General features: G+C 36.8%; 1 protein-coding gene across 1 annotated transcript in view; it reads left to right on the top strand.

The window, feature by feature from the left end:
• Window positions 1-22,145, top strand: part of LOC102255872 (complement receptor type 1-like) — a gene marked incomplete at its 3' end in the record, with an annotated part of 46,122 nt that overhangs the window by 14,994 nt on the left and 8,983 nt on the right. Inside the window, exons 10-16 of the mRNA XM_014531601.1 lie at window positions 2,098-2,256; window positions 3,427-3,479; window positions 4,938-5,120; window positions 8,606-8,641; window positions 8,755-8,802; window positions 11,444-11,494; window positions 19,790-19,984. Of these exons, the coding sequence (XP_014387087.1) occupies window positions 2,098-2,256; window positions 3,427-3,479; window positions 4,938-5,120; window positions 8,606-8,641; window positions 8,755-8,802; window positions 11,444-11,494; window positions 19,790-19,984 (725 nt within the window). The remainder of the gene's footprint in view (window positions 1-2,097; window positions 2,257-3,426; window positions 3,480-4,937; window positions 5,121-8,605; window positions 8,642-8,754; window positions 8,803-11,443; window positions 11,495-19,789; window positions 19,985-22,145) is intronic.

Here is a 22,145-nt window from a genome sequence, read left to right as displayed (position 1 = left end):
AACCCCTTCTGCTTTTATTTCTGGGAAAGTTTTAATATCTCCCCCATTTTGAAGCACAGTTTTACTGTATGGAGGATTTTTGGTTGACAGTTTGCTTTTTTTTTTTTTATCATCACTTTGAGTCAGTTCACTGTTCTGGCCTCTGTTTCTAATGAGAAATCTCCTTATTATCTTATTTGGGTTCCCTTGTACATGGTGATTCACTTCTCACAGCTTTCAAGATCTCTTATCAGTGGCTTTGGAAAGTTTGATTATTATGGGTCTTAGTGTGGGTCTTTTTGAATTCATATTACTTGGAGTGTGTTGAGCTTCGGGAGTTTTTATTATATACCTGTCTTTCATCAACTTTGGGAAGCTTCAGCCATCATTTCTTCCAAGATCCTTTCTGCCCCTCTCTCTTTGTCTTCTCCTTCTAGGACTCCCATTGTGTGTATATATTGGTCTGCTTATTGGTGTCCCACAGGTCTGTCCCACAGCTCCCTTAGGTCGTCTGTTCACATCCATCTTTTTTCACTCTGCTCCTCAAACTCAGTAATTTCCATAGTCATATCTTCTCATTTGCTGATTCTTTCTTCTGCCTGCTCAAAACAGCCTTTAATTTTTCTAGTGAATTTTTCTTTGCATTTATTATTCTTTATTTTATTTTTGTGTGTGTGTGTCACTATTTATCTCTCTTATACTTTCTTTTACCTCTACCTGCTGTGGGAGTGGGATGAGTAGCTGCCACTGTGCTAAGAGCTGAAATTGACCAATATTCGTGCTATTTATTTTTCCATATTTCCTGGAAGTTGCAAACCTCCAGAGTTCCAAAAACAGTGGTGTTCCGCAGATTCTAGCAGTGAAATTGTTGTCTAGTTGGGGAGACATAGTAGCAGTGCTTCCTACTGTGTCATCATCCCCAAATTCTCTCTTAACACATTATATTATAGGGTCAATAGTGAGTCTTGGGGACAGTCATCTGGAAGCAGTTATAGGCAGTTCCAATGTCTATTTTGTAATTTGATCAAGTGAAAATATCTAGTCAATAATCAGAGAGCCTGCTAGGTATTTTGAGGAATACCAAAGGTTAAGGTATAGGACTCTTCTCAAAGAAGTTGTAGCTTTACTGAGAAACCCATTATATACAGAGAGGTGTCAAGGGAAAATAGTAAATGCGAGTACCAAAGAAATAGAGTTATTCATGATTATTCTAAAGAGAGTCCAGAAGGAGGTAGTACTCTGACTTTAAATCATCAGAGATTTCATCAAGTAGGAGTATTTCTGAGCTATTCCTAGGAAGGTATTCTGATCTGAAAAATATTCATAACACCAAAACTTACCTACTACATTCACTGTGTTCCAGATGCAAACTCATCTACTACTTGAAACAACCTCACAAAACATATACTATTCTTCTTTTTTTTTTTTAAAAAAAAATATATTTCTTTATTGATTTCAGAGAGGAAGGGAGAGGAAGAGAGAGATAGAAACGTCAATGATGAGAGAGAATCATTGATCAGCTGCCTCCTGCACGCCCCCTACTGGGGATCGAGCCCACAACCTGGGCATGTGCCCTTGGCCAGAATCGAACCTGGGACCCTTCAGTCCACAGGCCGACGCTCTATCCACTGAGCAAAACCGGCTAGGGCTATACTATTATTCTTTATATAAATGCAGAAATTGAGAAAGAGAAACATCATGGGACTTGCCCAACACAAATAACTACTTGGTTGTGGAGCTGGGACTCAAATCCAGTCAAGTAAGATAGAGGGACAGATCTCTGTTCATTCTTGTCCTGACTGAGCAGAACGGCATGAGCAAGGACAGAGAAGTGAATGTTGATGTCATTGCCAGATATAACAAAGAGGCCAGGCTGACAGCAATGATAAATTTATTTAGACATTTTGCTCTAGGCCAATACATGTTCACACTCAGAATTTCTCTCTTTCATTACACTGCAGATTTGGTTAGCACATTCAGTACATGCCACTTAGGACATATCTCCCAGAAACTACTGTGGTTCAGTAAAAAAAACCAAAACATACAAAACTTGTTTTCATTGTTATGTGTTCTTGTTAACTAATAAAGAAGACAGTAATCTTTTCTTTTCTCATTTAGTTATAACTTAATTGGAGTAGACATTCTATATTGTAATGTTTCTGGAAATAATGTGGAATGGAGTGATAGTCCCCCACAGTGTGAAAGTAAGTATATTCTCTCTTTAGAATTTAAAGAAGTAGTTCGCAAATTTTTTTGGCCTGGTGACCCCTTTATGCAGTTAAATTAACAAATACCCCCTGGAGATCTTCTGCAGATGTGTTATGTCTATTGATATTCATTATATTGAAATTTAAACAGACGTTTTAAAAATAATTACATATTAAATCATTTTTAAAAACAGTAAGCTCAATACATATGAAGAAATGCAACATATTTTTTCATAAAATAAAAAATTTTCAAAGCAAAGAGTGAAGATAGTGGCATCGCTTTTACATTTTTTCAAAATTTTTTATATGTGGCTTAAAAGTTAGACTGAAAATTCATTTTTTTGCATTATTAAACACTCTGAACCCACCAGAAATTTTTACTGTACACTCTTAAGGATGAAACTGGGAAAAAACCCCAATAATATCTTGGTATTACTAAATATTACTGTAAAACCATTGATTTAGGAATAGATATATTTATAAAGTATAAAGCATTTCTCAACTAACCCTGAGTTTTAGTTTAATCATAAGTATATTTTCTCACTAAGTTACCACTTCTCTAATTATGAGAACAAGACTAATCATGGCCTTTCGGAAAAATATAGGTATTTAACATAGGGAACTTACATAGGTTTTTTTTAAGAAAATTACTTTTATTCTAAAAGTTCGTTGCACATGAAGCCCTGGCCGGTTTGGCTCAGTGGATAGAGCGTTGGCCTGCAGACTGAAGTGTACCCAGTTCGATTGTGGTCAAGGGCACACTCCTGGGTTGCAGGCTCAATCCCCAATAGGGGGCATGCAGGAGGCAGCCAATCAATGATTCTCATCATTGATCTGTTTATCTCTCTCCCTCTCCCTTCCTCTCAGAAATCAATAAAAATATATTTAAAAAAATAAAAGTTCATTGCACATTAGTATTTTGATTTGGGATAATACATTTTCTTGTAGAAACTTTCTTTTAGATGGATATTGGATTCACAACTAGATTGTAGATATCATATATTAATTACTGAAGACAGTTCACAGGACATTATAAATACTCTCTTCATCCTTCACCTTTTCTTTTGCCTTCTATGTCTTCATTTTTTTCTCTCTTTTTAAGAGGTTTCATGTCAACCACCTAGAAAAATATCAAATGGAAAATATACCAAGAGTTTCAAAGATACATTTGAATATAATAAAGTAGTAATTTATAGTCCTAATCCTTCGAATGGGCCAGATGAATATTCACTTATTAGAGAGAGCAGGCTTCTGGGTATAAAATATGGGGTAGTGACTCTCCTCAGTGTAAATGTAAAAATATTTCCATTTACTTCTTTCTCTCTGTTTAAATCATATGTAAATACTTTCAAATTACTTTTACCAAAAAATAAACAAAAACCATATGTGCTTGCTCCTCCTGTTACATTGGTTTCTAATTTAATTCAATATAGGTCAAACAGAATAAAAAATAGTACTAGTTGTAGAGTTCCCCACCCTTCACCCATGTGTTCTTGGTATTTCACTGTATACATTGTGAATTACTTTGTGTATGCACAAATTAAGATTTTTGTTTTTTGCTTGAAAGCATCAAAAATTACACACTGGCTAAAAGATATTTAAGGCAATTGGAAATTTAAAAAAAACACCTGGGGAAAAGCAATACTTATATCAGACAATATAACTTTAAAACTAAGGCTATAACAAGAGACAAAGAAGGTCATTTCATATACCAGAGCCAATATAAGGAAGCAACCTGTGTCTGTCAATAGACATTTGGATAAAGAAGATGTGGTACATATATAGGGTGTCCCAAAAAATGCATACACACACACACACACACACACACACACTTTACATGATCATAAAGGCAGTGTTTACTAAAGTACATTTCATTTTCAAAATTGCTCTATCAGCTGTTAAAGTGTGTATACATTTTTGGGGAACACCCTGTATACAATGGAATATTATTTGGCCATAAAATGAGTGAATTCTAACAATTTTCAATAACATGGGTGGAGCTAGAGGGCATTATCCTAAGTGAAATCAGAGAAAGACAAATACCATAGGATTTCACTTATACATGGAATCTAAAAATATGAAATAAGCAGTCAAAATAAAGTTATAGTTACAGAGAAAAACTAAAGGTTGCCAGATGGGATGGGGTTTAGATAGGAGGCTGGGTGAAAAAGGTGAAGGAATTAAGAAGTACAAATTGGTAGTTAAAAAATGGTCCTAGGTGTGTAAAGTACACACAGGGAATATAGTCAAGAATATTGTTATACCTGTATATGATGCCCGGCTATATAAATGTCTAACCACTATACCATTTACCTAAAACTAACATAATATTGAATTTCAACTGTAATTGAAAAAAATCCTGCTATTTATCCTACAGATACACACACACACACACACACACACACACACTGCCCCCCAGCCCCCTGAGATGATTAGTATCAAAAGTTTGTTTGAACTGACCCAGAACTTACATCTGGTAGTCAGACCTTTCTCAAAACTTACAGTAGAAAAAAAAAAGTGAGAAACCAATAAACTATGACAGTTTGTTTTAGCTGGCAAAAAATTGTTACATTTCTCTCAATCTGTTTACTGAAATTAAAATGCACAAATTAAATATTTCTTTAAAAAATTAACATCCTGCCTTTCATTCCTTGTCTCTTTGTTCGCAGTGGAAATTATGACTTTGCACTAGTTTTTCTCTTCTATGTTAAAGCAGCTTTTCATTAATTCTGAAATTTCTTCACTTCTCAGTGGTTAAATGTAATTATCCAGTACTCGAGCATGGAAGACTGGTGTCAGGACATGAAAAACAATATCACTACAAAGCAAAGGTTGTATTTGAATGCCTGGAGGGTTTTGACCTTCAAGGTAGCAGTACAGTTTTCTGTGGATCTAACAATAATTGGGAGCCTAAGATGCCAAAATGTATTAAAGGTACAAAGGATATCTTTTTCCTTCTTGTTTGTTTTTAAATATTTTATTTCTTTAACATTAAAAAATCAGTGATACAGAATAATGGAAAAGAAGCCATTTTAGTAATTAACTCTGTCTTGTATTCATTTCCATGATAGAGGTATGACATCCAGTTTACAAATTCTGCTATTGTCATTTTATATGTTTCCATAGGGTCTTAGCACATTCTGTAAATCACACAGGTGTGTAAGTTTCTGTTGTTTGGCATGTTTATGTGTAAAAATATATAGCAATGTATTTTCAGAGTAAGTTTCATAGGTTCCTAGCACATTCTATACATCATATATATAATGTGTAAATATATTCATATATATACAATATATAACAATCATTTTTCAGAGTAAGTTTCATAGGGTCTTAGCACATTCTGTATATCACACAGGTGTATAATTTCTGTTGTTTGGCATATTAAAGTATAAAATATATAGCAACCATTTTTCAGAGTAAATTGAATGATTGGAATTTATACCTAAGTCAAGAACAAAAAGCATAATTTTATACAAATGAAAATAAAGCAATAATGCTCAAACATTTGATATAATCTACTACATGATTTCTTTATCCAGTGTTGACTCCTCCCCGTACAAAATCTACCATTACCCATTTCTCAAGTTTAGTAATTTCCTGCTTATCTATTTCAAAATTCTTTAAATACTGGTGATTTTTCAAAAATATTTTGAATTTCTGGTGATTTTACACTCGTCATTTTTAGTAATGAAGGAAGAAGTACATACTTACAGCTATTTTAGTTGTTATACTTAGTGCCATAGTCAGCACATATACACAGTTATGTGAACTTGGCAAGTGTGTAAAGTTTAAATGTACTTACTCATATGTAACGCCTTCCTTCTGGGTGATAGGACAGTTCAAATGGGATGCACTTAAAGCACTTAGCACAGCGCCTGTCATATAGGAAGCTCTTAAAGGAAACTCATAGATTTACAGCATCACTCCAATCAGTATTCGAGAATTGGAAGGTCTGTGGCTTCTGTTTTTTTAATGTGTCTTTTTTATGTGTCATCAACTTCGCTATTTAATTCTTTTAAGAAGTGATCTGGTGACACCTGTTACAGGGTATCTTACTAGTATGGGACTGTTTCATTTCCCAAACTGCAACCATTTAAATTTTCCCACTTAAACTGGAAAATTTCAAAATTTCTGCTATCTCCAGAACAAGACCCATGTTTCTATTGCTCTCACCTCTCTTCTCCTCATACTATTACGATTTTTCTTCTTACTGGGAATTTTTTAAATTTGACAACAAAAAATAAATTTCATCATGGAAAGGCAAAATGAAATGGAGGACTTATTGCAGGACTACTTATCAGCTGCTCTGCTTAAGACTTGCGGGATTATTTTCCTATGGTGGAAGGAACTGTCTTCCTGATTTCAGTGCTGCTATCTCTGGCTACCCATTGGTTGCAGTAGAAACAAGAGGATTACAGTAGTCACCATTTATCTGGGGTTTTGCTTTCTGCTATTTTAGTTACCTGCAACTGTGGTCCAAAATATTAAATGGAAAATTCCCAGAATAAACAATTCATTCGTTTTAAAATACTCGCCATTCTGAGTAGCATGATGAAATTTCATGCTAGCCCACTCTGTCGCACCTGGGATGTGAATCATTCCTTGGTTCACTGTATCCAACTCACTTCATCTCATTACTTTAGGCAGAAGGGAGAGTATAGTACAATGATATATTTTGAGAATGAGAGACCACATTCACGTAACTTTTATTATAAGACCAGAGGCCCAGTGCACGAATTCGTGCACCAGTGGAGTCCCTCCGCCTGGCCTGCAGAATCAGGCCAAAACTGGATCTCTGACATACCCCGAGGGGTCCCGGATTGCAAAATAGCACAGGCCAGGCTGAGGGACCCCACCAGTGCACGATCGGGGCTGGGGAGAGATGTGAGAGGTTGGCCAGCCAGGAGGGGACTGCAGGAGGGCTCCAGGGCCTGTCTGACCCACCGTTTAAAATACTCGCCATTCTGAGTAGCATGATGAAATTTCATCCTAGCCCACTCTGTCGCACCTGGGATGTGAATCATTCCTTGGTTCACTGTATCCAACTCACTTCATCTCATTACTTTAGGCAGAAGGGAGAGTATAGTACAATGATATATTTTGAGAATGAGAGACCACATTCATGTAACTTTTATTATAAGATATTGTTATATTTGTTTTATTGTCTTATTATTGTTGTAATCTCTTACTGTGCCTAATTTGTAAATTAAACTTTATTATAGTTATGTATGTGTAGGGGCCAACATAATATACATCTATAATAATAAAAGTGTAATATGCTAATTAGACTAGACGTCCTTCCAGATGTCCTTCCAGACAACCTCTGGAAGAAGCCGGGGCTGTAGCCCCGGGATTGAGGCAGCCAACTGGCTGCGAGGGGGATCCAAGCATCCACCTTGGCTGGGAAGGCCTATTCTTGCATGAATTTTGTGCATCAGGCCTCTAGTAGATATATATAGGGTCTGGTAGTATCTGTTATTCCAAGCATTGACTAGGGGTCTTGGGACATATCCTCCATAGATGCAGGGAAACTACCATAGTGTGAAGAGTATTAGCTTGGGCTGATCTCGTTCAGAGTCCTAGTTTGGCTCTGATTACTCAATTACATTATTTCTATGGGGTTTAGTTTCCTGTCATTTAATGAGGGTGTTGAACTCAAACAAATTCTATTACTGGCTTCTAATTTATTTATATATTTCCTGTTGTCTTAATATTTTAAAGGATCCAGGGGAATTATGCATGCTAACATGGTAATGAGAACACCTTTTTATAACTCCTGTAAACCTGGTAACTGGTAGCCTGCTTGAGAATCTTAGTTGAGTGTTGTGAGGTTTCAGGGAGAAAGAGATTTTTTTTGGTGGACTGGTACATTAAAATTGCATGTGAAGTTTATATTCATCGACCCATCGTGTTTACTCACAGGGTCCTACTGGGTATATGCACAGTGGGATACCAGGTTTGCAGATATGCTCTTTTGATGGAGTCGACCATAAAAATTTACAAAGGATTTCAAAACAGTGATACAATTTAGTGTCTCAAATAAGAGTTAATTAAATATGAGGAAATTTTATGAAGAACATAAACAGCAGGAATCTTTTCTTAAATATCAAAAACTCTCAATTACTTTTATCATCAGTTACAGAAAGACTTTACAAAAATGGAATACTAGCAACATACAATGGTGATAAGGTAGATGTAATTGTGCAAATATGAAAAAATGTCCTTAAAATATTAAGTGAAAAAGAAGAAAATTTAAAAATTATGTATTATAATATTACTTGGATGTTAATTTTTTAAAAGATATATAGGTTTACTCTGAAGATGTTATTTTTATGATTTATTATTAAACTTCTAAGATTTATGTTACAAAATACAAAGCTACAGTAAACATTCTTATGCAAACATTTTTATGTATTTAGGTGACTTCCCAGAGGTAGAATTGCAAAGTTTAGAAAGTAAGTGTATTTTTCATTTTGAGAAATAATTTTTTAAAATAATAAAAAATCAAATTAAATGATTAATTTTATACTGATAAATCTGGTGAATAGAATCAAATTTATCTTTCCAGATGTCAATCCTATTAATCCAGCCACGCCTCCAGTGACAAGTTTTCTAGGTTCGGTAACTCTTTATCTTACTTATATTCTTAAGACATTCAGAAGGTGATGGGTAAAAAAATGATGCCATGTATCAATTTGCATTTCTTTAATTAATAAGTGAAATGAAACTTTTTTGGTCTATATTTATTTATGTTCTAGAAAATATTTTCTTATTAATTTATCAGAACTCATTATAAATTAAATTCTTTTTGAAGTGAAGTGAACATTACTTTCTAGGTTTCTTTTCATTGCCTTATTTTTAATAGCCACTTTTAAAAAAATTTTTTATTGTCTAAAGTTTTACATATGTCTTCTTTTTCCCCAATTGATCTCCCGACCCCCTGCCCCAGCCATTCCCACCCGAGGCAAGCCCCCACCGCCCCAGTGTCTGTATCGATTGGTTATGTTAATATGCATGCATACAAGTCCTTTGGTTGTTAATAGCCAATATATATACAGTTTGATATATATATTGCGTTTTTGTACATTTTCATTGCATAAGTAGCATACAGCTTAATTTGGAGAATTTCAAATATTACAAAAGTATACAGAATAAAAGATAGTTTCCTCTTTTTCTAGTTCATTACCTGAGTTAATCACATAATAGGTTAGGTGTCTTTTCATCTATTTCTATACACCAATATCCTTATATGTGCAATTATACATATTTTGGTATTTTTTTCTTTTTTCTTATCCAGAAATGGCATCACGCTGTTTATATTTTTCTAAAACTTGCACGTTTTACTCATACTGTCTTAGATTGGGGGTGTGTTTAGATTTACTCCTATCCTTTGGGTGATTACTTTGATATATGCAAAATTTTATTTAACTATTTTCCTATCAGTGGTCATTTATATGTGCAGAAGTTTTACATTAAGTTGGATTTATTGATCTTCTCTCCTCCAAGGGCTGTGAGTGTTGTGTTTTTATTATAAAAGCTGTAGGTCTTCCCCACGCTCAAATTACAAACACTTCAACCATGTGTTCTGATTGCATTCTTTGCATTAAATTGTTGGCACATCTGAAATTCATTATGGTATATGGACTGATAGGATTCCTTTACATTTCACCCACTCTCATGTTTTGTCTGCTCTCCTACTGTTTGAAGTGCTAGGTTTATCATACATTAAATTCATTAGTGTTCTAGTTGTCTCTGTTCCCTTGAATTTTGCCCATTCCTTTGCCAGTACCAAATCATGTTTTCTCACTGTAGAACTCTATGTTACAATATCTGTCAGAACAGTTTCAGAAATGTTTGGACTCTATGTTCATGTTTGTAGAACAACTTTTATTTTACTTTATTTTATTTTTTACCATTTTAACCACTTAGGGGTACATTTAGATGCTATTAAGTACATTCACATTGTTGTGCAACCATCACTACTGTGTCTCCAAAACTTTTTCATCATCTCAAATGGAAACATTACATCCATTAACCCTCTATTCACCCTCCCCCAGGCCTGATAAGCACTATTTAATATTCTGTCTATGAACTTGACTATTATAGGCACCTCACTGAAGTGGAATCACTTCTGTCTGATTTCACTTAGCAGCGGTTCTCAACCTGTGGGTTGAGACCCCTTTGGGGTCAAATGACCCTTTCACATGGGTCGCCTAAGACCATCGGAAAACACATATATAATTACATAATGTTTTTGTGATTAATCACTGTGCTTTCATTATGTTCAATTTGTAACAATGAAATTGGGGAGCAACATGAGGAACTGTATTAAAGGGTCGTGGCATTAGGAAGGTTGAGAACCACTGGTCTAGAGGATTTTCTGTAAATGGCTTTTATTATGTTGCAATTTCCTTTAATTGCAGATGAGATTCTAAATCATTAATTAAGCTGTCCTATGTTTTAATTTTAAGTAGGGTCACATTGAATCCACAGGTTATTTTTATTTTTTTTATTGACCAACATGGACATAAAGGTTTCATGTGTGGGTTTCTATGTTACAAGCTCTGTATATTGCACCGTGTACCCATCACCCAAAGTCAAATCTTCTGCTGTCACCATATATTGGGCTCCCCCTTCGCCCCCCAGTAGATGGTGCTGAATCGCAAGATTTTTACCTCTTTGCTCTCCCAGTCTTGAACCTCCATGGCTTCTATAAGACAGTACAGCTGTGCTGCTTGGGGGTGGGGTTTGTTTTGCCTTCAGCACAGTGGCAACCCCTGACCTCTTTGGGGGCCCATCCCAAGCAACCCTCTTAGGGTTCAGTCACAGAGGGATACAGGGATTCTACTGCAACAGCTCTTGGTTTACAGATAATATACTCCTGGACCCGACTCCAAGGGCAACAGGAGGCGAGTTTTGGGAGTCCAAGTGGCAGCAGGGCTCTGTGGTTCTGTTTTTTTGTCTGAAACACCATCGCCTGGCCTGACAGTGGGGAGCCGCAGGGCAGAACCCTGTCACAGCTAATTTTAATAAAATACTAATGATAAATTTGTTTGCTCTACCAAGAATATTGTTATGGGAAATATTAATGGATAGGAAGAAGAATGCTGATGACATATACATTTATAATATTTTATATTACTTTTAATAAAAAAAAAACATTAAGGTAACTTATAAAAAAAAATAAAATTGTAAGAGGTTTTTTTTACAAGGGTTTTATTGTCTTTACTTTTTTAACTTCCTTTTTTTTTTTCTAGAGCATTCCACTCAAACTAGTAAACCACCATCTAAAGGCAATAAGGAATACGGTATTATTTTGACTATTGATGACTCTGCATTATGTGGCCTTAGAGTTCTACATGAAAATAGCATAATTCAATTGTCTATAGTTAGAGAAGGAACAATCTGTCTCAAATGAGTAATAATTGACATTAATACTTATTTTAATGTTGCAGATACTATGACAAATGTAAGCAGTAGTATGTAGACACATGTAGTTTAACACAGTTTTTAAAAGATGCCTCAAATTAGGATTCCTAGTAGGGTGAGGTCACTTTTTCAATTGCTATGTTTATATGTAGGTTAAGATTTATAGAACATAACTTGCTTTTTATATGATAGTGTTATTTTGTGATGGTAATTTATAGATTAATTTCTTCCTATTCAGACCTGTATATCCAAGCCCTAAATACTATAAGTTGGGTTTGTTTTTTTCTACAACCGGCTGGTGCACCACACTTTATGTAGGCTCACAAGGTTCACACAACATATGTTAAAGTATCTGATAAAGTATAGTTGTGCCATTAATGAAATATAAATATTTCTAGATGAGTAAAATGAAAAAAAATATTGCTTTTATTTACATTAGATGTGTTTAGTAAGGTTAACCTTTTCATGAAATGCACCTTAGGCTTGTTATGTTTTCCCCTGAACACTGTGGTCAACCTCAGTGTATCAGTAAACCCATTGCCATCTTAAGATGTTACACACTTGATAATTTTTTATAAAAATGAAGAGTACAAGAAAACTTAATATTGTATGTTTTGCTCTACAGTAATTTAATAAAAACTGTGGCAGCTTAGAAGCAGAGATACTACTAACAGTACCAAGAATTAAGATGTGGTAGTATTATTTATTGCCCTCTGGACAGTAAAAAATGTATGTTTAAGTTTCTAAGCATAATTTTTATCCATGTGCCCTGGTGTTTCATTTACATCCTTAAAATCTCCTTAGTAATTATGACTATATCTTACTGTTCCTTTGAAGAAAGATATAAGGAGGGGTTGATGATAAGATAAAGTATTGTTTGTGAAGACTGCAGATAACATCTGTGTGACAGAATAAGATAGCTTCATTATGACTTATTCCACAGACCAACTTTTGGTGAAAAAATATATAAATTCAGTCCCTAATAATATCATAATAAATGGTAGACTAACTATGGAACTAAACCAACTATAATGAGATACCATGTTTTTAAAACAAATTTTCTCTAATATAATGAATTCTAATTATTCTAATAACAACCTTTACTAAATAACCTAGTTTGGTAGCTACAACACAAAACATTGTTGGGCCCTAAGCCTGCGGTCAAAGTAGAAGGCTCTGTGATCAAAAGGAGCTGGATGCATCAGCAGTCACGCTGAACTAGACTGATAAACATTTTCTTTGATGTAGTTTGTAGATGGTGTGACCGAAGTTTAAATGTATCAACTATTGGAGACTCGCATATGCTCAATTATCTTCAAACTGGTTTTATTTATTTCTAGGTGAAGGACTCATTGCTCTGATTGTTCTTCAGCAAGTAAGTGTCTCAAAGCTGGATACCACTTAAAATAGTACTGCGGAAAAGTGCATTTTAAAAATGATTTCCCAGTTTCTACAGTTTTTATAGCTTCAAATTAAGTAAACCAGTCTATATGGAATACACTACTTTATTCTGGTGATTGTGTATTTTTCTATATTCCCTATTTTCACTTAATAACAAACCCTAAATAGCAAATCTTTATTTTTATATGATTAGTAATATGAGTTTTCATCCCAGATATGACTTGATTAATATTCTAAATTAAGCAAGAACTCTTGTCTGACTTACTGCGGACTCTAAGTGATTCCAGGGAATTGCATTTAGACAGTGACGAGTCCAGATAGATTAGGAATGTATATGCACTTAATAAAATAGTATTTTTTCCCACTGAAATGTAGGCAACATAAATTTCTTCTGCTGGATTGGAACTTGGTATCTGTTTTTAGAGTTACATGTCACTTGTTTTCTGGTTTCTTGTAGTTCTTGGCGTTGCAGTAATTGGCACCGGTGTGTACAGGTATCTTCACATCAGCCAAAGAGAGTAAATTAAACATGTTTCTTGAACACATTGGTGCTTCTCACTCTTTTTAAAAAATATATGTTTTATTGACTTCACAGAGAGGAAGGGAGAGGAAGAGAGAGATAGAAACATCAATGATAAGAGAGAATCATCAACTGGCTGCCTCCTGCATGCCCCAAACTGAAGAATGAGTCTGAAACCCAGGCATGTGCCCAAACCGGAATCGAACTATGACCTCCTGGTTCATGGTTCCAAGCTCAACCACTGAGCCACACCGGCTGGGCAGTGCTTCTCACTGTTGACATACTTTTGTGAAGCTTTTGTTTGCACTCTGTATTGTATGCTGCCTTTTTAAAAAATGTGTCTACATTAGTGTGCTGTCAGAATTGCATTTCTTGCTAAGAATATTTTCAGCTGCTTTTAATGTCATCATAAGAAGACTAGGCAGAATTGCTTTAGCTATTATGACTGTAAGAAAAATTTGTGTGGTTTGAGGTTTAAGTTCTGCAGAGAATCATGGATCTTTATGGAACCTACAGCCTAAAATAATTTAACTGCCAAGGATATCATTCAGAATTGAAGGAAAAGATAGAGTTTCCTGAACAAGCAAAAACTGAAGGAGTTCATCACCATTAAAGCAGCTTTATAAGAAATGGTAAGGGAAGGAAAGGCCATATCCAGAAATAAGAAAATATGACAAAGGAAAAAAATCATAGGTAATGACAAATATTTAACAAAAGCAGCAAGTCAGACATTTAAAAAGTTCAAACAGTCAAAAGGCAAAAGTACCAAATTGAACTCAAATTTCAAAGAGTAGTTAGGAGATACACAAAATGAAAAGATCTAAAATATGACATCAAAAACATAAAGCATAGGTATGGGAGTAAAAGTGTAGTATTTTTTTGACTATATTAAAATGTAAATGCCTATCCATTTTAAATGGATTGCTGTATATAGATCAGCAATTTTCAACCAGTGTGCCACAAGAATTTTTTTTAAACTTTCAATACTTGACTATTTAGTCAGGGGCACTGACCTCTTTTCCCTTAGATTGTCAAATAAAGAAATGACAACAGCCTATAGAACAATAGCCACCTGGTGTGAATGAATCAAAATTATATCTCATTTTTTGTCAGGCCAGCAAAAATATATATTTTTGGTGTGCTGCAGAATTTTAGTGATTAGCTTGTGTGCCATGAGATGAAAAAGGTTGAAAATAGTGATATACTTATACATGAACCTCATGATAGCCACACACCAAAACCTATAAAGACACATGAAGAATCAAGAGAAATTAACCCAAGTAAAACAATAAAGAAAACCAGCAAACCACAAGGGCAGGAATCAAAAGAAGAAAAAAACAAAACAGAGAACTACAAAAACATCAAGAACAACAACAACAACAACAACAACAAAACAAAGTGAAAATTGGGACACATTTATTGATAACTTTAAATATAAGTGGATTAAATACTCTAATAAAGAGGTATAGGGTGGCTGAATTGATTTAAAAACATGATCCATCTATCTGCTGGTTACAAAACACCCACTTTACATGAAAGACTCATACAAATTGAAAGTAAAGGTATGGGAAAAGATACTGCATGAGAATAGAAACAAAAAGAAAGCTGGCATAGTAAAACTCATATCAGACAAAATACAAAAGAGTGTTAAAAAACACAAAAAGGGACACTACATAAATATAAAATTTCAATAGTGAAGAGGATATAACAATTGTAAATATTTACACACCCAACATAAGAACCCCTAAATATATAGAGCAAGTATTAATGGACATGAAGGGAGAAATCCACAGTGATACAATAATAGTATGGGGATCTTAATGTCCCACTCACATCAATGGATACATCATCCAGACCAAAAATTAGTTAGGAAATGCCCTTTAAATGGTCACATTAGACCATATTGACTTAATAGACATTCACTGAACATTTTATCCCAAAACTGAAGAATACATTTTTTAAAGTACATAAGGGACATTCTCCATGATATACCAGATATTAGGCCACAAAATAAGCCTCAGTAAATTCAACAAGATTTAATTTATTTCAACCTTTTCTGACCACAGTGGCTTACAACTAACAAGCAGGTACAGAAAGAAAACTCAAAATGAGCATAAATATGTGGAAACTAAACAACATGCTATTAAACAACCATGGACCAAAAAGGAAATCAAAAGTATCTTGAGAAAAAATAAAAATGAAACACAACTTTTCAAAAGGTATGGGATGGAGCAAAAGCAGTTCTAAGAGGAAAAGTTCATAGCCATAGAGGCCTCAAGAACCAAGAAACATTGCAAATAAACAATCTAGCTTTATATCTAAAGGAACTGGATAAAAAGAACAAACAAAACACAAAATATACAGAAGAAATGAAATAATAATAAAGATCAGCATGGAAATAAATGAAAATAGAAATTTTTAAAAAGACAATAGAAAAGGTCCATGCAAGCTGGTTCAATGGAAAATCTTTAGCCAAACTCATCAAGGAAAAAGAGAGAACCCAAATTAAAAAAATTGTAAATGAAAGAGAAGTTACAATTGACACCCCAGAAATACAAAGAATCATTACATTTCTACAATTATTTGCCAACAAATTCCACAATCTAGAAGAAATGGATAAATTTCTCCATGCATATAGCTTTCAAAGACTGAACCAGAAAAATAGTCCAGCAGACCAATTACTAGCAATGAAACTAAAGCAGTGGGCTCAATAGAGTAATGTTCCCTTGTCCTTTTATCAGACTATCTGCTTCCTCTCCCCTAGAGCAGCTGTTAAATAAAGGTAACGCCAAGGGTCATTTAGAGTCTGTTTTGTCCACTTACAAATCTCTCAGTTACAGTGATATTTTTACACTGCATGCTGCCTACGATTCCCATAAATTTCTTAATACTATTGCTACACACTTAGCATTTATATTTTTCTAAAATTCTCCATCTTTGCTCACAGCTTTGACGATTTCTTTGGGATAAACTCTATACAGGAATGGTGTAAAAGCCATGCCAATTTTAAAACTTTCAACATACAACAGTTATGTAAAAACTAAAAATTTGAGGATGCTGCTGCTCCCAATACGTTTACTCACAATTGCTGACATTTTGATTCTTTGCCAACTAAAGAACAAAATGTCAGCTCCTTTCGTATGCTCTTTAATATCCCTCCTTACTCTTTTTAAAAACCAGTCTTACAGATTTACTCACAACTCTACCAGTAAATCTTGCTCATTCTTAATGTTCCAGAATTGAGATGGTTTCACCACAAAAGTTCTCCCTCTTTTCAATTCCTACTCATCCCACCAATCATGGCATTAATCACAACCAGGAATTTGACACTTAATATACCTGTGTTTTTTTCATGTTATGTGTATTTTCTCTTCAATAAAATGTTTAGTTCCAAAACAGCAAGGGCCCTATAGGTTGAGACCCAATATCCTTAATGACACAGTGTTTAATAAATTACCTTCCCTGGGGTCCTCCCAAGGGAAAAGGAGCAGAGGCATTTACAATGGGGTTTGGGGCCCAATGCAGTGGCCAAATCATCTTGGTGATTTTGAAATCCAGCTGGCCTCGAAAGGATTCAATAGCAGAATTCAACCACGGGAATCTCAGTATTGTCCCCAGTTATGCCTGATTAATGGCAAATCTGGACAAGGGCCTGGCTCTGTTATCTGTGGAAGGGGGGTGTCCACCTGTGGAAGTGGGGATCCCTTTTTCCACTTGGTGTTTAGGGTCCGGTCCTTACGATATCTAGACAAAAAAGAGTTTTCTGAGACTAGAACAGGGAAAGGCGTAATGATGACTGGGGCCAGCTCTTGTTATCTCTCCACCCTTCCTGAGGCGGGTGATAACTGCCTGTTTAGGATCTTGGAGGTGAGCCACCATTTTCAGCAAACCTTGGAGGTGCTTCAGGGCAGGTTGGAGAATGGTGAGCTCCACCATGCACAGGCTGACCCTGAACTGCCAGCTGACCCAGTTGGGTTAGACCTTGGCCAGGCCACACCTCATTCCCTCCCAGGGCTGAAGCACAGCCCTGGGGCCTAGGACCCGCCTTGCAGGCCGCCATTGGCCCCGCCCTACCCTAATATCACAGTCCAGGCCAAGCCCACTAAGTGTAATGCACTGGACATTTTTTGAGTCTGGGGATTGTTGCGTCTGGTACCTGCACTCAAAGAGGCAACTACTCACTGTCCCTCGGGTTTCTCCGCTGATGTCTGGGGACATGAGGGCCTCTTACGAGCTGCTCAGGACATCTTCCCGCCGCCTGGAGAGTCCCTTTTCTTGGGGCTACCTTGGGATCTTTTTGCTGGCCCTAGAGCTCCTGCTACCCACATGCTCGGGTAGGGAAGGGAAAGGGTGTCTGCTCTGGAGGGAAACTAGAGCGGGTAGGGGAGCTGGTCTACAGGAGCGGAGCGCAAAGGGAACTTTGCTTGGCGTGTGGGGGAGGGGGCTCAGGGCTTGTGGACCAGGTGATGCGGGTTCAGGGTAGAAGCCTTAGCTACAGATCCCCCAGGTGATGTGCGTTCAGGGTAGAAGCCTTAGCCACAGATCCTCCTGGTTGTGCTGTGGGGGACCAGAAGTGAGGGGGGACTTCAGAGGCCCGCGGTGAGGGTCCAGTGATGGTAGGTACTGAGCCTTGCAGAGCCCTGGGTGCAATCAGTGTTTGCTAAGTAGGGGCTAAGCTGTGTCCCTAGCAAAAGCCTGCAGGTGTTTGTGGACTGAGTTCATCAAGATGTCAGAGATTAACCAAAGAACATGTATGCATATATGCATAACCCATGGACATGGACAATAGTGTGGGGAAGGCCAGGAGTGGGGCGGGGCTGAGTGGATGAGGGCAAAGGGGTGGGGAAATGGAGGACATGTGTAATACTGTCAATTAACGAAAGGAGATGGGAAGCCCTGAGCAGGTGCTGAAGGTGCGGGCCTGCTCCTCAGTGCCCAGTGTGTGGGGTGTTGTTTGGGCCAGTGCTGGACCCGTGGGGAGGCTTTGCCCTGTGTCCCCTGGGCTCAGTGAAGCCTTGGTGAGTGGGGTGCTGCGCCCCACTGGGTTGGGCTGGGGGATCCCAGGCCAGGTGTTACCAGGCCAGAGGTGCAGGGTGTGGGGCAAGGAAGCTCACTGCTTGCTTTGTATGGGGATTGGGGAGCACGAGTTACCCAGAGAGCCCTTAAGTGAGAGGGAGCTCCAGGGCCTGGGGTTTAGAAGGGTTGGGAAGGACACGCAGTGCTTTTTGTACAAAAAGGTAACAGGCTGCTGAGTGACATCAAATCATACTGGTATCGGTTTCCTTGAGAGAGATGAAAATGAAAAACAAAACCTTACAACATTATGAGATACAGCAAAAGCAGATATATGAGGAAAGTTTATAGCTATACCAGCCTTCATCAAGAAGCAGGAATGATCCCAAATAAACAATCTAATTTGTGTCTAAAAGAACTAGAGAGAGAAGAGCAAACAAAATCCTAAGTAAGTAAATGGAAGGAAATAATAAAGATCAGAATGGAAATAAATGAAACAGAAAATAGTAAAATAATAGAAAAGATCAGTGAAACTAAGAGGTGGTCCTTTGAAAGGATAAATGACATTGACAGATCTTTATCAAGAATCATAATGTGAAAAGAGGACACAAAATCAGAATAGAAAGAGGAGACATTGCAGTTGACAACACAGAAATACAAAGGATCACTAAAGAATACTATGTACAATAATATGCCTACAAATCAGATAATCTAGAAAAAATGACTTTCTTGAAACATACTTGCTTTCATGACTAAACCAGGAAGAAACAGAGAATCTGAATAGTCCAATTACTAGCAATAAAATAAAGCATAAATAAAAGCCCTAACAAGGAACTGAAGCACTAGAGCAGACAGTCTAAAAGGTGAATCAACCAAATATTTAAAGACTTAGTACCTATTCTTCTGAAACTATTTCTAAACATTGTAAAGGAAGGAACACTTCCAAACTTATGGGAAGGGAACATATCTATAAATAAATTTCTAAACCAAAAACATTGGTGCTCTCTCTTCAGTTTACTGTTGAAAGAATATTCACGTTATTCCCAAAGAAACAAAAACTAATAGGATGTTATTTAAAGCAAGCACAGCTCATCATCTGGTAAAAGCCTGGCACAATCACTTAAAATCTCACCAAGGGCCTTCCATTTATCTTGTACAACCTGCCTGATGCCAGGCCATAATCTGTGGCTGGTGGGAAAGGAAATACTTTACTTTCATGTTCTTATTCTCTCATGCCCAGATGCCTGTGGTGACCCACCAAAATACCAATCTATGAAACCTGAGGGTAATCCTGCACCTCCTTATAATGCTGGGTTCACAATAGAATATGAGTGTCGCCCAGGATACAGGCTTATTGTTCCTCTTGTTCGTCCCACCTCTGCTGTTTGTCAGCTTGATAACACATGGGCACCTCCTCTCCGGGAGGCTTGTACAAGTAAGTACACAAGACTTTTTATTTTTATTGCTCTAAAGATTTTCACATATTTTAGACTGCATATTCCACTATTACCATGATGGCTTTCTCAGATGGATGTAGATTTTAGAATGTATTTTTTTCAGGCTTTGAAGATCTCCAGGAAATTTTTAATTTGGCCATTGATTCTTTGTATAAATGTGAATCTTAAGTTTGGCCATTAGCGGCAACATGGATGGACCTTGAGAATATTAAGTTAAGTGAAATCAGTCAGTCAGAAAAAGCCAAGGACCATATGATTTCACTTATATGGAGATATAAAACTGGAACTCATAGACACAGACAACAGTTTGGTGGTTACCAGAGGGAAGTGTGGGGGTTCCATGGGGTTGTAATGAGTAAAGGGGACCAAGTATATGTGGAAGGTTATTTGACTTTGGGGAGTAGAAACGCAATGCATTACACAGATATGTGTCATAGTTGTGTACACTTGAAACCCTATATAAGCTTATTAACCAATGTCACCCCAAGAAATGTAATAACAATAAATAAGAATGAAAATATTACTATCAATTTAATACCTCAATGTAGAATTTTTATTTTTATTCAAATCTGTTTTGACATTGGTATAAAACAACAAATTTGAAAATTTTCTTTTAGGAAAGTCATGTCCACAGCTAGGAGAACCCCAAAATGGCAAAATAGTCCATGTTAATGGAGCTTCCAGCTTTGGCTCATAAGCTCAGTATGCTTGTAATGAGGGGTAAGTAAATTGCTCCTTAGATGAGTAAGATAAATGTTGCTAATTCCATTTTTGGTTTGGTTCTCTTCTTAAGCATTTCCATAATGTTCATTTCATCTTGCTTTCTGTGGAACAAGTTGTACTTACAGCCAATCAACCCTTCGGAGATTGAAAAGATGTGCAATGGATAGAAAGAAATTTTACTGGAAGGAAAGCAAAAGTGTAATATATAATAAGTAATAATAAGCCTATTGTAGTCATTAAAAATGTAGTAATCATGGTGACATGGTCTTAAATGAAACTATAGTAGGCTGGAAGGTAGGAAGGAGAGACATGGAGTTAGTTAACAGAAAAAATGGCAGGAACTAATGAAATGTGTGTTGAAACTTTGAATGAACTTCCGGAGGTACTTTAGATTCGTGCTAATATAAGAGCTAGTAGTGTAGCTGTTTTTCAATAAGGGCTAGCTGACCACCAGATTTCACTGCATCCTGCTTCCACAGGAACTTTTCAGACTGTCCAGCAAACTGTCCAAAAGCAGCAAACACTTCTTCCTACAGACTATGCACCTATCCCAGAACTAGCTCTACTTTCCCTTTTTCTGCTCCCTTATCTATTCCTTCAAAATAACTTACATCTTTCTACTCAAAGCTGTAAAAGAACCCCATTAAACCAGGATGGCGGAAATGTTTGCCTTCATCTCCCTGCTCTGGTGGTTTAGCCCCAGGATCTGGTCCTTTTTTCTCGTGTCAATAAGCCTGTTCCTTCAGAAAATCGTCTGGCTGAGAAGGTTTTGTTTCACAACCTATCCCTTTGTGGTCAGGGAAGATACTTTGTATCATATCTATCTTTTAAAAACCTATTGATTGGTTAATATTAATTTATGGCTCATTGTATGGTATATTGTGGAAGATGTCCCATGCGCACTTGACGAAAATGTGTATTCTGTTCTATGTCTGTGAGATCCAGTTGATTGTGTTGTTGAAGTCCTCTATTTCCTTACTTATCTTCAGTCTGTTGTACTATCCATTAGTGAGTGGGAGATATTGAAGTCTCCAACTATTACTGGAGAAATGCCTGTTGCAAAAAATGTGTATTTCTCTTTACAGTTGTGCCAGCTTTTGCTTCATGTATTTTGAAGGTCTGTTATTTGTTGCATAAATGTTTATAATTATTACTAGAGGCCCGGTGCACAAAAATTTGTGCACTCTGGGGGAGGGGTCCCTCAGCCCGGCCCGTGCCCTCTCACAGTCTGGGACCCCTTGGGGGATGACCACCTGCTAGCTTAGGCCCGCTCCCCAGGGGATTTGGCCTAAGCTGGCAATAAGACATCCCTCTGGCAGCCCGGGAGCCCTCGTGGGATGTCCACTTGCCAGCGGGGAGGAGGCCTAAGCTGCAGTCGGACATCCTTAGCGCTGCTGAGGAGGTGGGAGAGGCTCC

Source organism: Myotis brandtii, unplaced genomic scaffold (assembly GCF_000412655.1).
Source record: "Myotis brandtii unplaced genomic scaffold, ASM41265v1 scaffold8153, whole genome shotgun sequence".
NCBI lineage: Eukaryota > Metazoa > Chordata > Mammalia > Chiroptera > Vespertilionidae > Myotis > Myotis brandtii.
Note: the sequence above shows the minus strand (reverse complement) of the source record. Positions and strands in the feature narration are given on the sequence as shown.